The sequence below is a fragment of the Chiloscyllium punctatum genome, chromosome 5, assembly GCF_047496795.1.
Source record: "Chiloscyllium punctatum isolate Juve2018m chromosome 5, sChiPun1.3, whole genome shotgun sequence".
Taxonomy (NCBI): domain Eukaryota; kingdom Metazoa; phylum Chordata; class Chondrichthyes; order Orectolobiformes; family Hemiscylliidae; genus Chiloscyllium; species Chiloscyllium punctatum.
In genome coordinates this window covers 59,903,913-59,923,663 of record NC_092743.1, presented here as the reverse complement: position 1 = coordinate 59,923,663, position 19,751 = coordinate 59,903,913, and the positions used below count along the sequence as shown (strand labels likewise).

The following is a 19,751-nucleotide window of genomic DNA, read 5'->3' as shown; positions in this document are numbered from 1 at the left end:
CTCCGAATCATCAATAAGTAACCAACAGCTGAGCCTCAAGTATGATCCTTGCAGTATTCTACTAGGCACAGTCTGCCAACGTGAGAATAACCTATTTACTTCACTCTAGGTTTCTTGACGGTTAGCAAATCATTAATCAATGCCAGTACAATACCTCTTAACCCACGTCTCCTGTGAGGGCATTTATCAAAAGCCTTCCGAAAATCTAAAGAATACTACTTCCTGCGGGTCTTAATTTTGTTTGGAACATCTTCGAAACAAGCTTATCAAATTCCTCATTTGTGAGTCCATGCTGACAATACCGAACCAAATCATTATTAACCAGCTTATCTGTTAACCCATCCTTTACAATAGATAACTATTGCTGCAAGGCTAACAGGTTTGCATTTTCCTGTCATCTCCCCCTAGAGTTTTTACACTATCAATTCCTTTTTCTTCAAACCTTAAATTACTAGCAACTTACAAATGCACTTTAACTATATTCCCAAAATGAAGTCATTAATACTAGAACGGTACTTACAGATTTTATGTACAAAGCATTTCTTTGCAACGTAGGAGAATGTTTAGTAATCTCTTCATGAAGACGCTAAGAAATTTAAAAAATTAAAGTTACATAGCTGACCTCAAACAGTGAATGCAGTTTCTGTTAATTTTGAGCAAGCTTTTAGCTTTCAATTTTCTCCATTATGTCAACAATGTTGACCATAATAAAATGAAGTACACTCTCATTTAAGGTAACAGTAAATCTGATTATCAGGCAACTTTCAAACCAAAGAAATATTGTAAATTCATACATAAATCTTCACCTTCACAAACCTTCTTTTATAGCCCTTAAATATCAATTCACTTGACAAGTTTGGGTACTCACCAATTTCAGGCCTGTAAAAAGATATTTAACTTCCTGATTAATAAAACAACTAAGTTGAAGCTGTGTTTCCTTGCCCTTTGTTACTTCCTCATCATCTGTTTCAGTGCATTTCATGCTTTAAGGAAATTATTAAGGATGAATTCATATGAAGCCAGAACTAAAAGTAATAAATGGATTTCTCCAATACCATAATTAAACAAGATTAAAATTTGGATCACACAAAATCTGAAAATGGCAGAAACAAGTCGCATTTATGGAGACGGAAACAGAGTTAGCAGCTCAGATGATGACTATCAGAACTGGAGGGGGTGGCGAGGGGAAAAGACGAGAGGTGTAATTGTTGTTAAGCAAGTACAAAGATGTGTGTGTGCGTGTGTGTGTGTGTAAGAGAACAAAATATGGTATGTAATAGGGTGCAATACAGGAGCAATTAAAATGACAAAAGGGTTGGTGGTGGAAGGCTAATGGGAGTGATTAAACGTCAGAAATGTCTACAGGAAATGTGAATAGCAAAATGATGAACAACAACCATCCAACAGCAAAAAGGAGAGAAAAACCAAGTCAGTAGAAACTAAAACTTCTTCCAAAGAAAAACAAAACAAAATGAGACTGGATGTTCAACAACATTACTACCACTTAATCCCTCACTATCAACATCCTGGTAGTTACCACTCACTAGAAACACAGGTCCAAGGCTAAAAATAATGTTGCAAAAAACGTGTTCTGTCTCCCCAGTGCCTGTCTGTCAACTACAAGGCACAAAGTCAGGGAAGTATTGGAATATACATTCAAGCAAACAGAATGCAACTCAACACAAATCAGCATCCAGGACAAAGCAGCCCACCTGGTTGGCTTCACATCCACAAATTTAAACAATTGTTCCCTTCACCACCAGCTCATAGTGGGACCAATACCATCTACAAGACATACTGCAGTAACTCAAGGTTCCTCTGACAGCACAATCCAAACCTGCAAATTTATCACTAAGGAGGACAAAGACAACAGATATTCGTGAACAAATTTCCCCTCAAGTCAAACACCATTCTGATTTGGAACTATATTGTAGTTCTTATTGCAGGTTCAAAATCCTGGAACACTCTTCCTACACCCAAAGGATTGCAGCTCTCATCCACCTTCACCACGGAAATTTGGAATGGACAATAGATGCTAGTCTAACCAGTGACATCCACATCCCAAGAATGCCAAATAAATGTTTAAATTCCAGAAGTCAAATGTCTAGTCAAAAGTTGGAACACTGAAGGAAGTGGAGGACAAGTCAGAATGGTAGAAAGGTAGAAAATTACAATGACAGCCAACTGGAAATTCAGTCACATTTGCAGACTGAATGCAAGTGCTCCAAATATTGGTCACCCAATCTGTGACAAATCATGAGGGGTCTTGTAGCACAGTGGTAGTGTCCCTATCTCAGAACTGGAAGGCTCAGGTTCAATTTCCACCTACCCCAGATCAGGTTGATTAATCACACTGTGAACTGTGACAACTGTGACTACATTCACTTACTGAATATGAATTCAATGTGGATTTAAAAATGAGCCTGTCATGAAGATATCAGAAGTATGTAAGCCACTGATTCAAGCGAAATTCTCAGATTTACAGCATTAGTATTTTGCTATTTAATGTTCTATTAATTTTAATTTCAATATTAGCAAGTGTTGATGGCCACTGACATATTTAAAACATGCTTTGTACCCAAGTAGATTTCAGATTTAAGCTCACATCCCAGAGGAATATGCAGCTTATTTAAGATTCGACATTAGAACTGTAACAGGTCAGTGGAGGGGCCTGGACAGGTGGAGGAGTGGGAAGGCTGGCCTTTCTCATTGTGCAAGTGGAATCTGATGTCACATGATATTGCTAAGGGATATAGGTAAACCAAGCAAAAGAAAACCTGAAATGATTGAGAGCAGCATTGTCAGTTATTTCAATAACTCTGGATATTTTGCCAACCATGTCAAATTTCACAGAAATACATAGGATAAAAATACAAAGTTCACAGATACAGAAATTACAATTGGTGACTTCAGTTTGAACCACTTCAAATAGTCATGCCATGATTACAGAACTGATTAGAAAATCCAGACATGGAGTTGGCAGAAAATGGAGGTTGGAGATGGGGGCAATCATTTTTAATGAGAATAAAAGGTTGAGAATTCAGTTTGAGGATTTTTCTGGATGAGACTGTAGCTTTGAAAATGAGACAAGCAATACTGGAGGATAGGAATCAACAAATAAAAACAGAAAATGTTGCAAATACTCAGCAGAACTTTGCAGCAAGTGAAACAGAGTTATTGTTTCAGAAGTGATACCATTAAACATTTTAGATCTCCAGCATGCTCACTTTTTCTCATGAATCATATACAATGTCAGTTATTATGGGACCCCGAGAAGAATAGTGCTTCAGTTTCTTCCGGTCTGCAGGTGATTCTCAAATCTCAACATTATTTGCAGTTTGAAGCAGATATTAAATTTAAGTAAGTAGTCATCAATGCTCGCTATTATTGCAACAAGAGGTGAGCCTCATGGACAAGATAAACACTGAACAGCATGAAAGAAGAGTCATTATGGGGAAGGTTTAGTTGATGGATAAAGATGAAGATTAGAGAAAGGAAGCAGCAAGGGCAACTGAATGGATTGTTTAATCCTTAACGATAAGAAAATAACCCATGAACTACTTCCATATGTTAAGAGAGGAGGGTGAAATCATCAATAGTGGAGAAAACTAGAAATGAACATATTCATTGGTTTCAAGGATGATATCTTGAGTAGTGTGCGGCTTTCAGAGGAGAGCAGGATCCATAGCATCCATCCAGCTGGATCTGAAGGGAAATGTCTGAATGAATTTTGATATGCAATCATCTGTGATCACTGGATTCAATAAAGCAGATATTGCCTGTAGCAGGTGGGATGTAGTGGAATGCTGGTTACAAAGTAAATTAATCTTTACACATTTTAACATGAGATCAATCACTTCATAGATTGGAAGAGAAGCCAGCTGTGGAAACCAAATATTGACAGTTTTCATACGTTGCTTTGAACAATCTATGCTCAAATTGAAAGGAAGCTAAAGGGAATATTGTGTTGAGGTGATGTTGGAAATTGACAGACAGAAAATTAAGTACAATGCAATATCACACTTAAACATTAATGTAAAATAACTGCTTGATTCCTCGAATGAATTTCAACAAAGCTTTCCATTTGCTTTTGTATTTGCAAAGTAAAGGATACGATGTTTCATATTCTACGCCAAAGAATTGATCAATGAAATTTTTCTTGGTTGTTGAAGCTGTTGCACCCTCCGAATTACTCTAGGAGAGAGAAAAATCAAACATAGCTTAACTAACAAAACTACAAATAGACTGGGGGAGAAATAAACTAAGGGGAGGATAAGTGAAAAGAAGAGCTCTCACTCAAGCTGTCATCAATATGTGAAATTCACTTTTGCAGAAAGCAATGAAGTTTGGGTCATTGAATTTATTCCAGACAGAGTTAGACTGACTTTTGATTGAAAAGGGAGCAGACATGAAAGTGGAAACGTGTCCATAAACACATCTTATCAAATGGCAAAACAGGCTCAAAGAGGTCAATGGCACAGTTCTGCTCCTAATTCCTGTGTTCCTTTATATAAATACTGTCAAATCATTTGAAAGGTTCTACATTTTGCTGGCAGGAAAGGATATCACACAGTTTGCTACTTCCAAAAATCCACTACAGCATTTCAAAATTATTTTACACAAAGCATAACATAACCTCTTTTACTGTATGGAGAATAGAAAGCCATCCAATTTAGATTCTTATTTTCTAAGGAGTATGTTGCGTCTTTACTCCTCCTATTTATTTATACATAGAATTTAATTCTATGAACAATGCCAAATCAATTGAAAGAATTCAAGTTCCAATTAAAATCGAGCAATCAAGTATAACTGTCACAGACTGTCAATGGCACAGGGTGTTTAAAACAACAAGTAGCTGGTACAATGTTATTTACGGTAATAATGAAGCTACAATTGGCCCAGTGCACCTATATAAAAGGGGAACGTGTAGAAATAAGCTAGACTTGTTACTTCTGAACATTATCTATGTTTGGAAATAGGAGTTAACATAAGCTAAAAGGTTGCATTCACTGCGATATTCTTCATGATCAATTAGTCACTTAGAATCAAATTCACTGCACTATTTATGGTCACTAATGTGAAGATTCAGAGTGCATCTATTGAAACAATCCCTCAGGAGGAGTCCCAATGGCTTAAGAAAAGATGGGACAAAAAAAACTAGAAGTGCATTAATGAGATAAAATTGTATTTATGTTTAATGCAAACTTCTTAGGAACTAGTTATGAAACAAGTTAACTTTGTTAGCCACCATGCACAGACAAGAGAAAAATTATCCAAACAGAATAAAAGCATTTACATTAGCTGCATCTTTACCTCCACTGGTGATTCTATAGGGTCAAGTTTCTGCTGTAGCACTCTCATTATCTGTATCCAACACTCATTAGCATCCTGAAAAGGGGGAACAAATAGACTATTACATATTTCAAAATCATCACAAGCTTCTGACAGACACTTAAACTTTAGATTGCATTTTTACCAACTTAATTTATTTTGTCCCTTTAATTCCTCTGGAAAAAAAAACTGATAGATCAACCAGACTCATGTTATTAAAGAAAAAAAAATTAATTCATTTTTTTAGAACTATAGAATCTTATTGAAACATAGAAAATAGAACTAGGAGTTGGCCATTCAACCCTTCATGGGTGCTCACCACTTAGTATGGTCACGGCTAACCATCCATCTCATTATCCTGTTCCCACTTCCTCTGCATTCCCTTTGATCCTTTGAGCCCCAAGAACCAGAAAGTTGTATGAAACTAAAGGATTCATAATTTGCAGTATTGAAAACTAGAGTATCTTCATTGCTGTTACTAACTGCATGGAGTGTCTTTATTTGTTCATGGGATACAGGCATCATAGTTCAGCAGGTATTGCCCATCTAATTGGTGGTGGGAAATTGCCTTCTTTAACCACTGCAGTCCTTGGGCATAGGTCCTTCCAGAGGTCACGGGTTTCAAGGTACTGTGACAGGAGCTGTGTGCATCACTATAGTGTATCTTGTAGATGAAAAAAAAGGTCAGTGGTGGATGGGGTACCAATAAAACAGACCACTTGTCAAGCTTGAACAGTGGAGCTGCATACATCCTGGCAAGTGGACAGAATTCCATCACACTCCTCACTTGTGCTTCAGATGGTGGACCAGTGGAAAGCTCTCACCACCGAATTTCTAGCTTCTGAACTGCATTTGCAGTTACAGCAGTTATACTGATGGTCCAGTTCAGTTTCTGGTCTATGGTAACCCCCAAGGTGTTGATTGTGGGGGATTCAGCAATGGTAATACCATGGGGGTATGGTTAAGATTCTCTCTTGTTGGAGATTGTCATTACCTGGCACTTGTGTGGCACAAAGTTTACTCACTGTTTACCAGTCCAAGCCCAGACATTGCCCAGATCTTGCTTAATAAGAACTCAAACTGCGTCAGCAGCTGAGGAATTGGAAATTGTGCTGAACATTATGCAATCAGCAAACATCTGACCGTATAAATGGAGGGAGGTGCACTGATGAAGCAGCTAAAGATGGATTGAGGACATTATCTTGAAGGACTGTACCAGTGATGACACTTAGCATTAACCACAAACGTTTTTTTTGTCTGCCAGATGCTTATCAGCAAAGAGCTTCCACAAATTTCCATGAAAAAAATGTTGCAATACTCAGTCAAATGCTGCGATGACATCAAGGACAGTCACTTTCTCCTCATCTCTGGATTTCAGCATTTTTATACATGTTTGGACCAAGGCTATAATGAGGTCAGGAACCAGAAACCTAGACAAAACTCAAGCTGAGCAGAGATCAGACTAATCTATTGCAAATACCACTTCAATAGCACTGTGATAATCCTTTCCATTATTTTTCTGATGATTGAGAGCAGGCTGATAGGACAGTAAATAACCCATTTAATCTGTCCTGTTTTCTGTGTATAGGACAGACTTGGACAATCTCCCACATTGTCAGATAAATGCTAGTGTTGTAGCTGCACTGCATAGACAGTGACATAGCTGGTTCTAGAGTACAAGTCTTTAGTGTTATTTCTGAATGTTGTCAGGGCTCAGACTTTGCAGTATCCAGTGTCTGTAGGTGCTTCTGGATATCAAATTGGTTGAATATTGGCATCTGTTATGATACTGACCTGAAGAGACCAGGATGGATCAACCACTCCATATTTGTGGAGCCTCCACCTTCCATTACATTTTTAATTGTCCACAACTAGTCACGATTGAACTTTATAGGACTGTAGCACTCAGATCTGATCTGTTGGTTGTACGATCACTAAGCTCATCTATTGTATGCTGCTTCTGTTAGTTGGCATGCAGATTCTGTTAATAACTCTGTACTTTACTACTATTCAAGATGGCTAGCATGTATAAAAAAGGAAATTATTGGCCTGCTAATTGAGCATCAATTGTAGGGATGTTACTAGAATTTGTGAGGTATAAGGTGACTCAGCACTGGAACAAGTAGGAATTAATCACAGAAATCCGATTCGGGTGTGCAAAGGAACAGTCATGTCAACAAACCTAGCTGAAATGTTTGAGGTGGTAACAAGCATTGCAGATAAGGGCATTTCTATTTGTATGGACTTCCAGAAGGCATTCAATAAAGTTGCACATAAGATTGACAAAAATCACAAAGTGTGAAACTGAAGGCATCTTATTGACGTGGTTGGGATTGAAGTTGGATTAGGGAACAGATAGTAATGACAATGGCCATGTGTTCTAATTGGCAAGATGTGATTAGTGGTTCTAATTTAATTTCACTGCATCCATAAGTGACTTGGAAAAAGCAGCAGACAGTCGTTTATCCAACATTGTTGCTGGCATCAAGTTAATTGGCACAGTTAATAGCGTAAATGGGAGCAGAAAGTTTAAAAGGCATAGTGAAGCATGAAACGTGTGAGCAAAATTGTGGCAAATGGTGCTCTTTGCAGGGCATAGGAGGTCAAGCACTATTGGTCTGAGAAAGATTAAGTAGTTATTTGCTAAAATGGAGTGTTAACTAGTAGCTCTGAACAAGCAAAGAAAATTACAGATAGAAATGCAGAAATCACTAGAAGTTGGATTCAAAATAATTTTTTTTAGATTAGATTAATTACATTACAGTGTGGAAACAGGCCCTTCGGCCCAACAAGTCCACACCACCCCGCCGAAGCGCAACCCACCCATACCCCTACATTTACCCCTTACCTAGCACTACGGGCAATTTAGCATGGCCAATTCACCTGACCTGCACATCTTTGGACTGTGGGAGGAAACCGGAGCACCTGGAGGAAACCCACGCAGACACGGGGAGAACGTGCAAACTCCACACAGTCAGTCGCCTGAGGCGGGAAATGAACCCGGGTCTCCGGCACTGTGAGGCAGCAGTGCTAACCACTGTGCCACCGTGCCGCCCACCAAGGGTAATAAAGGGTAATGAAATGTTGACCCCTGATCAAAGCCTGGTTAAACCCCATTTAGATTACTCTGTTAAGTTCTGGCCTTGAGGGAGCGAAGTGCATTCATCAGAATGATGCTGGAGCTAAAAGGGTTAAATTGAGAGTACATATTGCAAAGACTGGCCTTGCATTCATTTGAAGATAGATGATTAAGGGGCAATGCAACTGAAGTTTGTAGCATAATTAAAAGGAATCAATAGGATAGGCAGGCAGAAACTATTTCCAGTATTAAGGAAATAACATAATAATAAAATTGAAGCTCAGGAATTTACAAGTAATGTCAGAAAGCAATTATTTTTAATATACGCAATGTAGTGGAAATATGGATTTATCCCCAAATACTTGGTGAGCCTGGATCAATCATAAATTTGAAGCCTGAAATTGATAGATTGTTATGTAGAGATATTAAGGAATACAGAAACAAGACATTAATGTGTAGACTAGCCATGATAATTCCTAATCCTAGGAGAAGCCAAACAGACAAGCACGAGAATTCCGAGAAGCACGGCATTCCAACCGGAACTCTATCAAAAAACACATTGACTTGGATCCCATTTATCACCCCTGAGAAAAATAACAGGAAATGATGTCACCCACACAAGGAAACCAAAATACAAATAGAAAGTGGGCCTTGCCACCAGTGCTTCATCCGGAGGCTCATTGATGATGTTACCTAGTATAGTGACAAAACATCTGAAAACAAACCTTCCAGCTCAGCGAGCAAACTTACATCTGAACGATGAAACCTGGTCAAGAAAATAAATGATCTATCATTGTTGCTAGGTCCGTGTAGCCAACCACTTCAACTCCCCCAAAGTCATGCAAATCCCGGGTTTCTTCCACTGCCAAATCAACTGGAGGAAAAATGCCTCAATTCCGCCTCAGGACCCTATAACTGCACAGCATCAACAATGACTTCACCACTTTCAAATTCTCCCCTCCTCGCACCTCATCACAGATCCAACTCTCCAATTCGCACCACGCCCTTGACCTCCCCATCTTCCTTCCCACCTATCCACTCCACCCTCCCCACCGACCTATCACAATTACTCCTTACCTGCATGCTCCTATCACTGTCCCACCTATCTTCACCCCAGCCCTCACCCCCCCAACATTTATCTCTGTCTCCTTCCTCCTCCACATTCCTGCGACTCTCCTGCCCCTTGGGTGCTGCCTTTTTGACCCTTACTTCCACCACAAAACATGATAACTGAGTAAAGATCTACTTATTTAGACTGCCATGCTATTTTTAAATAGCATTGACCAGAGGGATCATGATACATCTCAATTAGGGGGGGAGAAACGAAGGCAGCTATCATTCCAAACCAGGTGAATAAAAAAAAATCCCATCAGAATTTAGTTATTTTGTCAAGGTTTTGTCAAAATTATATCCTACTCTTATTAAGGAAAACATCTAGAAATGCTTTTAAGTAACTAACCTGTTGAAGATATTGTCCTTGATCCCCCTTTTCTGCAAATTGTGGGAAAGCCATGTGAAGAAACTGAAGGAGAATTATAGGTGGAATGCTAGAGGATGTTTTATCCATTGAATCAAACAAGTCTCGAAAAGCTGCAATAAATGCACAAATAATACAACTTATTCTTTTTATTACCATTATGGTTCTCCCATCATATTGTCCTTGATAAATTGAAGGATATGGTTGAAGCAATGGGGAAAAAGTATGTAAGACTGGAGTTTAGAAACAGATGCGAATAAAATGTAAAAACAACATAACCAAGGGTTATGTTACTGAAACATATTTAAGGAATGCACCTGGATCAGTTCAATGAAATAAAACTTTGTTGGGAAAATGAAAGAAGGAATTGATTCTGAACAAGGCTAGGGACTTTCAGGCAAGGAGCTGTTTTGAAAATTAGAATTGAGTAGGAAACAAGAATTGGGAGATTTTAAACAACAGGTGTTAAAGTTGAAGACCTGCTGATGCTGGTGAAGCCTATTCTTTGCAACAACAAAGCTGGGACATAATCAAGATTACCCTTCAGGGTGGTAAAGCTGAGAATTCTTAAATGGCAGTACAAAGTTGTATTGTACTTCCAAAAATAAGAAAATGTAAATTACAATTGCTGAATAGTTTTAAAATCAGAGTGGTGGGGAACAGGCCCAGTTTACAAGCAACCTTAAATTAAAGGGAAAGAAATCTTATCAGCTGAAATAAGATAACCAGGTAGATACAATAATGCTAAGCAATACCCAGAAGGGTTGGAACAGTTTTGTGATGGGACGGACAGCCAATAATTTACAGCCTGCAATTATACAGTGACAGTTCAACACTGTACTTAAAGTTAACAGCCATTATGTTTAGACAGACACAGCTCTTTTTGTAAATCTTGATGAAAAACATAACTGAACCATGACATAGGTGTTAAGCCAAGGTGACGATAATATGGAACAAGTCAGATCCCAAAATGAAACCGGTCTTGATAGATCATCATAAAAGCAAAATACTGTATGCTTGAAAATGTCAGCTCAGAAGTCAGTTCTGAAGAGGAATCTTATCAAACTCGAAATATTAACATTTTTCTCTTTCAACAGGTTCTGACAAACCTGCTACAATTCTCCAGCATTTCCTGTTTTTGTGATAGATCACAAGTTTCATTTTTGCACTTGGTTACCATGGCAGTTAGTCATCGAATATTTTCACGAGGTTGCCAATATTCTTTTAACACAGAACATGTTTATTCCCAAACAAAAAAAAAGTTATATGTATACAAGTAAGGTGTTAACACACAAACAACAAAAACATAGATTCAACCTTTTTTCCAGCAATATCCTTCGCAAACATTCAATCCCAGAAAAACATCTCACATATCTTAACTCGCATTTCTTTCTTAACTGCTTCCAGTTTTCTTCTTGGACTAATAAAATAGTTTTAAGACTTATGTCCAGTTCCCATAACCTGATCTTTAATATCTGATGGCCTAAGTCTCATTTCAGTTAATGACAATTTGATCATTTTTGTGCAAATTAACACAGCTTGGAAACCTCAAATAAATTTGCCCTTCTGCTAGGATGAAACTATTCTCTGAACTTAAAACATTCTTCTGCTAGAATTAAACTGAAACCCAATTCTTTTTGAACTAAATGTATTTCACGTTTTGTCTCAGAAAAAGTGAAAATTGCTTCTCTGGCTACAACCTGACCTTGTCACAGTTTGATCCAAATTTGGCAGATGCACTTTTAGCCAAATTTATGACCAAATCAGCTGCTTGCAATCGATCTAACAGTTCTTTCAAGTGGTCTAAGTATTCTTCATAGGTTTGGCTGAACAGAACCAAATGGACGCAAACAACACAACTACTTGCGTAACTTTCAATTACTTCCTTGGTTAACCTGTGAAGAGTTACTTATGCATTTTTCATTCCAATGCATATCATTACATTAATAAAATCCTTCCTAACCTTACAAAATCTGATATTTCTTCAGCTCTATTAGACAACTTTTGGGCGGCACGGTGGCGCAGTGGTTAGCACTGCTGCCTCACAGCGCCAGAGACCCGGGTTCAATTCCCGCCTCAGGCGACTGACTGTGTGGAGTTTGCACGTTCTCCCCGTGTCTGCGTGGGTTTCCTCCGGGTGCTCCGGTTTCCTCCCACACTCCAAAGATGTGCAGGTCAGGTGAATTGGCCATGCTAAATTGCCCGTAGTGTTAGATAAGGGGTAGATGTAGGGGTATGGGTGGGTTACGCTTCGGCGGGGCAGTGTGGACTTGTTGGGCCGAAGGGCCTGTTTCCACACGGTAAGTGATCTAATCTAATCTAATCTAAACTGAGTTTGTCAATATCCCTTTTAAAAGAATGTTTTTCCAAAAAATAACATGCAATCTAATCCTCAATGCAAATTTCCAATAATGGAATTGGATTCAAATCCACCTTTACTACTGCATTGAATTTATGCTTAGTCTTTGTAACCCATCTGGTTTCAGCACCATCACAAAAGGTGAGCTCCAACAACTATGACTCATTCAATAATCAATGATTGTCTCTTATAAATTTGATCTTTTTCCTCACTTGAGCTAATATCTCTAGGTTGAATCAGTAAAGCTATTGATTTATGAATAATGCATCACCTCCATTAGGATCATCTTTGGTAAAGACATTTCGTCCCAGCCTATTCACACAAATCAACTAATGAGCCTGTAATATACTTTTCATTGAATATTATACTATCAGAATGATTTGTCCTCCAGAAAATCTTTAAGCATCTCTATATTATCCAATCTGATTACTCCGAGGTCAACTTGTAAATTTTCAATTTCTGATTCATTCTCAAATAATTCTGATCTTTAAAAATATTTAATTCCCTATTTCATTCACCACTTTAAATATGCTGTATATAACACATGTATTTTTTCCTTCCTGTCAGCTCAGAATTTCTTTGATTTGATATGGTCCAGTGAGCCTAGCTTTTAATGGTTCTCCCAAAACTGATAACAATAATAACACCTCATAGCCAACAACGAAGTGTCTCATCAATAGTCACAGGTGAGGTGCCAGAAGACTGGTGGTACCATTATTTAAGAAAAGTGGTAAGGACAAGCCAGGGAACTAGAGACCAGTGTGCCTGACATGGTGGGCAAGTTATTAGAGGGAATCCTGACGGACAGGATTTATACGTATTTGGAAAGGCAAGGACTGATTAGGGATAGTCAACATGGCTTTGCGCATGGGAAATACGTCTCACGAACTTGATTGAGCTTTTTGAAGAATTAATAAAAAGAGGATTGATGAGGGCAAAACAGTGGACATGATCGATATGGACTTCAGTAAAGCGTTTGACAAGGTTCTCCATGGGAGACTGATTAGCAAGGTTAGACCTCATGGAATACAGGGAGAACTAGCCATTTGGATACAGAACTGGCTCAAAGGTATAAGACAGGGGATGGTAGTGGAGGGTTGTTTTTCAGACTGGAGGCATGTGACTAGTGGAGTGCTACAAGGATCGGTGCTGGGTCCACTACTTTTCGTCATTTATATAAATGATTTGGATATGAACAGAGAAGGTATGGTTCCTAAGTTTGCAGATGACATCAAAATTGGAGGTGTAGTGGACAGCGAAAAAGGTTCTCTCAGATTACAACGGGATCTTGGGTCAGATGGGCGAATGGACTGAGGAGTGGCAGATGGAGTTTAATTTTAATAAATGTGAGGTGCTGCATTTTGGAGAAGCAAATCAGAACATGACTTATACACTTAATGGTAAGGTCCTAGGGAGTGTTGCTGAACAAAGAGACCTTGGAGTGCAGGTTCATAGTTCCTTGAAAGTAGAGTCGCAGGTAGATAGGATAGTCAAGAAGGCATTTGGTTTGCTTTCCTTTGTCAGTCAGAGTATTGAGTACAGGAGTTGGGAGGTCATGTTGTGGCTGTACGGGATACTGGTTAGGCCACTTTTGGAATATTGCATGCAACTCTGATCTCCTTCCTATCGGAAGAATGTTGTGAAACTTGAAAGGGTTCAGAAAAGATTTACAAGGATGTTGCCATGGTTGGAAGGTTTGAGCTATAGGGAGAGGCTGAACAGGCTGGGGCTGTTTTCCCTGGAGCATTTTTCCTGGGGTGACCTCATAGAGGCTTATAAAATCAGGAGGAACATGGATAGGATAAATAGATAGTCTTTTCCCTGGGGTGGGTGAGTCCAGAACTAGAGGGTATAGGTTTAGAGTGAAAGGGGAAAGATATAAAAGGGACTTAATAGGCAACACTTTTACATAGAGGGTGGCGCATGTATGGAATGAGCTGCCTGGGGAAGTGGTGGAGGCTGGTACAATTACAACATTTAAAAGGCATCTGCATGGGTATACAAATAGGAAGGGTTTAGAGGGATATGGGGCAAGTGCTGCCAAATGGGACTAGATTGGGTTGGGATATCTGTTAGCATGGACAAGTTGGACCAAAGGATCTGGTTCTGTGCTGCACATCTCTATGACAAAACTATGAGCTTTGGCTTGTTTATCAGTTCTATCTTTCACTGTTTGATGAGAATTTTTCAAATGCTTTTCACTCAAGCTTTGGTTAATTTCTCTTGGAAATGTCACGCTGATCTTTGGGTTCTAATTTTTTTTCTTTAATCAATGAAGAGGCCCTCTCACCTCATGTTTGCACATCAGTTCAAAAGGGTTGAAACTTGTGGACTCTTCTGGGTATCCCTAATGGCAAACAGTATCAGAGGGTTCCTTTATCCAATCATTAAGACATTCCTGACAATAAGCTTAATGATGACCTTTAAAATTTGATGCCATCTTTCCAAAACTCCAAGATTGTAGATGATAAACTGAAAAAAAGAATGGCTTTTTTTTCAAACTATTAATTTTATCTTTAAATGGTTGTTAGATCAAATTTGAACTTTGATGAAATGTATCCCTTTAGGTAATCTGTACTTTGCAAGAAAATATTGAACTCTCTAATACTGTTTTTGGCATATCTCCCCAAAGGCACGGTTTCAGGATATCTCGTCAACACATCCATAATTGTGAAAAGACACTGCTTTTTATGTAGAGCTCCTACACAATCTATTAAGACCCACTGAACATTTCTTCAAAATCTGGTAACAGAATTAAAGGCACAGGTTTGATCGATGGTTGGCGTTTCCCCATTACCTGACATGGGGGGGGCGGGGGGGGGGGGAACAGCACGGTGGCTCAGTGGTTAGCACTGCACCCTCACAGCGCCAGGGATCCGGGTTCGATTCCAGCCTGGGGCAACTGTCTGTGCAGAGTTTGCACATTCTCCCAGTGCCTGCATGGGTTTCCCCCGGGTGCTCTGGTTTCCTCCCACAGTCCAAAGATGTGCAGATTAGGTAGATGGGCCGTGCTAAATTGCCAATAGTGTTAAGTGCATTAGCCAGAGGGAAATGGTCTGGGTGGGTTACTCTTCGGAAGGTCAGTGTGAACTTGTTGGGCTGAAGGGCCTGTTTCCACACTGTAGGGAACCTAATCTAATGTATGGCCAGTCTGGAAATATTTCACCACACATTAATATAATCTTGGCCAAAAGAAACATTTTAATATTTTAGCTTCTGTTTTCCTAATTCCCAAGCGACCTGCCATTGGGCTTTTGTAAGCACTCTGAATTTTTCTTTTAAAAACAATACTCAGATGGAACTACCAGCTGATGGGCTATTATCAATTCCTCATTCCTGGTATTTGAGGTGGCCTTGATGTCTTCATTAGCATTTGGTCTTTTAAGAAATAATACATGGATATATTGCTTCTGATTCAATTTCTGAGTCAAAATTCAAGACCTATATGGTGAAATTCTATGAAGGAAGTGGAGTTAAAAAAAATTTAACCTGATTCTTTTTATTCAAATTTTTGAAAATATTATCAGATTTATTTAATTTCCAAGTCATCTCTTTTTAACTAACTCCCCTTCTTCCTATCAAATTCTATGAGCCCAAAATCCAGTGACATCAATAAGAAATCACCCACGATATTCCTCATGTACAGTCTCAGTTTCTTTCTACTGGCTATTCCATCACCCTCCCCACTATAAAAATCAATTTCTTTCAGTGCCCCATAATGTCTTTATTAGCTTACCTCCTGGATTAGAAGACTAAAGGAAATATCTCTCCCATTGAAATGAAAAATATTCAGAACCTCTCGTGAGAATCAGATCACTGTCAATAATACAGGATAATTTTCTTGACAGTCACCTTTGCCTTCCTAGTAGGATCTGAGGGAATATACTAAACTTATTTGGAGAACTACATGAATTGCAAAGGTTTGGAGGGATATGGGCCAGGAACAGGCAGGTGGGACTAGTTTAGTTTGGGATTATATTCAGCTTGGACTGAAGAGTTATTTCTGTGCTGTATGATTATTATTCAACTTGTACTGTAGGTTCCACAGACTCCCAGTAATTCAATAAAAGCACAGGATTTGACCTTTATAAGGTTTCCAGAGAATGGGTCCCTATAGCCACCAAGTTGTTATTCAACTTAATTTAAAATTATAAATACTAGCAGATGATTCAACAAAAGAAGATATTACTGCCAAACCCAACAATGATATCCCCAGTATATATATTTTCTAGCAAGAGTTATTAGAAAACAGCCAAAAGTTTGCTCTTTCTCTCCCAAGACCAAAGTGGATTCTTAGTGCCACCTCCACTGACCAAAACCAAATGAGATGTTACACCATGCACTGTGGTCATTTGGTGGGTAGATAGAGAGATGTAACTTTCTCTTGCTTTCACATGGAAGGGGAAAAACAGGTCAAAATAAGTTGCAGGAATTAAACTGATTTTTTTCTTGGACAAAGTATTAAGACAGAACTACTCACCTGCTGTGATATATTGTGGTGGAGTCATAGCTACTGAAGTTCTCAAGGCGCCTTTATATCTAGAAAAAAAATGAGAAAATAAAGGAATATTTTCAGTAAATTGATTAAAGATGAGCCAGGATGGTAGTTGGAGATAATTGTTAGCATGCAGCGAGAATTGTTTCATTGCATTCTGAAAAATTCACAGACTCTCCACTACCAATGTTTGACACATCATATTTTATGCATGTATGTAAATTCCATTAATGCAGATGGCTAATGTCTTGATTACATTCGATGGCAGCCTTTTGAAGTTTGCTTCTCCTTTTATGAAAGTACTGCAGTGGCATTTGGGTACTTACAAAATAATTACGTTACATCTCAATGAAACATATTTTGTCTTTCATGGGTGACTGCACGATTGGGAGCAGTGAAGAACAAAGCAACAATTTTGGGGATGGTAGAGTGAAGGGACCTTGGGTGACAAGGGATGTGGAACATTTAGTCAATTGGAAGAAGGAAGCTTATGGTTGAGGATGCAAAAATCAGACAGGGCTCTAGAGGGTTACAAGGTAGCCAGGAAAGAACTGAAGAATGGACTTAAAAAAGCTAAAGGGGGACCTGAAAAAGCTTTCGTGGGTAGAGATGAAAGAAAATCTAAGGGCATTCTACACTAACAGAAGGAAAAAAAGGAAGGCCAGAGTGAGGGTAGAGCCAATCGGGCATAGTGGTGGGAACTTGTACCTGGAGTCGGTGGAGGTAGGGGAGGTCCTTAATGAATACTTTGCTTCAGTATTCACTACTGAGAGGGACCTTGACATTTGTGAGGATAGTGTGAAACTGGCTGATATGCTAGAACAGGTTTATGTTAAGAAAAAAGATGCGCTGAAAATTTTAAAAAAACATAATGATAGATAAGTCCCCTGGGTCAGACAGGATATACCCAAGGTTACTACAGGAAGTGAGGGAAGTGATTGTCGCGCCTTTGGTGATGATCTTTGTGTCCTCACTGTCCACTGGAGTAGTGCCAGATGATTGGAGGGTGGTAAGTGTTATTCCCTTGTTCAAGAAAGGACATAGGGATAATCCTGGGAATTACAGATCAGTCTGTGAAGAGCAAATTATTGGAGAGGATTCGGAGAGACAAGATTTATGATTACTTGGAAAACCTTAGCTTGGTTAGAGACAGTCAGCATGGCTTTGTGAGGGATGTCATGTCTCACAATTATTGAATTCTTTAAGGATGTGACAAAACACATTGATAAAAGTAGAGCAGTGGATGATGCATTCATTGATTTTAGCAAGGTACTTGATAAGGTTTCCTATCACAGGCTCATTCAGAAAGTAAGCAGACATGGGATACAGGGAACTTTAGCCGTCTAGATACAGAATTAGCTGGCCCATAGAAAAGAGGGTGGTAGTAGATGGAAAATATTCAGCCTGGAGCTCAGTGACCAGTGACATTCCACTGTTCTAGACATCTGCTCTTTGTGATTCTTATAAGTGACTTGGATGACGAAGTGGAAGGGTGGGTTCATAAGTTTGCTGATGGAGTCCAACCTTGAAAAACGTGAAGTGATTTATTTTGGAAGGTTGAATTTGAATTCAGAATATAGGACAGGATTCTTGGCAGTGTGGAGGAACAGTAGGATCTTGGGATCATCAAAAGTTGCCACCCAAGTTGATTGGGTTGTTAAGAAGGTGTCTTGGCTTTCATGAACAGGGGAATTGAGTTTAAGAGCCGCAAGGCTATGCTGCAGCTGTATAGTGCCCTGGTTAGATCACACTTGTACTATTGTGTTCAGTTCTGGTTGCTTCATTATGGAAAGGATGTGGAAGCTTTAGAGAGGGTGCAAAGGAAATTTACCAGGATGCTGTCTGGACTGGAGGGCATGTCTTATGAAGAAAAGTTGACAGAACTAGGGCTTTTCTCACTGGAGCGAAGGAGGAGAGGTGACTTGATAGAGGTGTACAAGATGAGGAGAGGCATAGATAGAGTGAATAGTCAGAGACTTGTTCCCAGGGCAGAAATGGCTATAACAAGGGGGCCTAATCTTAAGGTGACTGGAGGAAGGTTTAGAAGAGGTGTCAGAGGTCAGTTCTTTACAGAGTGGTGGGCGCGTAAAATGCACCGCCAGTGATGGTGGTAGAGTCACATATAAAGGACATTTCAATGACTCTCAGATGATTGTAAAATGAAGGGTATGTAGGTAAGTTTAGAATAGGATAAAAAGTCGACACATCGAGGGCTGAAGGGCCTATATTGTGCTGTACTGTTCTATGTAACTTCTCTGCAATCTAGTTAGCCACTTATCTTACTTGAAATGACTATTTTAAATGTTCTAAATGTGCAAAACATAGCAGAACAAAATTTTAATCATAATTGTAAGGTTCAGCATTTTTACTCTCAGGTTATTAGGCTAGTTAATGCAAGAATAGGGTGGCACAGTGGCTCATTGGTTAGCACTGCTGCCTCAGCGCCAGGGACTTGGGTTCGATTCCAGCTTCAGGCAACTGTGCGCATGGAGTTTCTGCATTCTCTACTTCTGTATGGGTTTCCTCCAGGTGCGCCAGTTTCTTCCCACAGTCCAAAAACGTGCAGGTTAGGTGGATTGGCCATGCAAAATTGCCCAGTGTGTAGAGATGTGTAGGCTAGGTGAGTTAGCTATGAGAAATGCAGAGTTACAGGGATAAGTGAATATGATGGGATGATATTCGGAGGGTTGGTGTGGACTCGATGACTTGCTTCCACACTGTATGGATTCTATAAATATAAATTGTATCACATGACTCTTTAAAAACCCAGTACACAAAATACATTAATGCTTACACTGTGACTTCAGTAGGAATATTTATGTCTTCCTCTGGACCTCAGAACATCTCGTAACTGAGAAAAGCATCCTAAATCATATTAGCCTGTAACACCATGTTGGTCAAGTGACTCTTTCTGTGTAAAGCCATCTAGCCTCTTATATAATCAACAGTAATGCGTACTTACTCTTATTTATCAACAACTGACATGTTTAATTATTACAATTGTGTCCTT

The 19,751-nt window shown here is 39.1% G+C and overlaps 1 protein-coding gene across 2 annotated transcripts in view; it reads right to left on the bottom strand.

The window, feature by feature from the left end:
- usp14 (ubiquitin specific peptidase 14 (tRNA-guanine transglycosylase)) overlaps window positions 1–19,751 on the bottom strand; it is a 58,988-nt gene that overhangs the window by 18,480 nt on the left and 20,757 nt on the right. For both annotated transcript variants that reach the window (XM_072570411.1, XM_072570410.1), the window contains exons 6-11: window positions 16,727–16,785; window positions 9,870–10,000; window positions 5,314–5,388; window positions 4,115–4,194; window positions 869–983; window positions 521–586 (exon numbers count right to left, since the gene is read on the bottom strand). In XM_072570411.1, coding sequence (XP_072426512.1) covers window positions 521–586; window positions 869–983; window positions 4,115–4,194; window positions 5,314–5,388; window positions 9,870–10,000; window positions 16,727–16,785 — 526 coding nt within the window. The remainder of the gene's footprint in view (window positions 1–520; window positions 587–868; window positions 984–4,114; window positions 4,195–5,313; window positions 5,389–9,869; window positions 10,001–16,726; window positions 16,786–19,751) is intronic.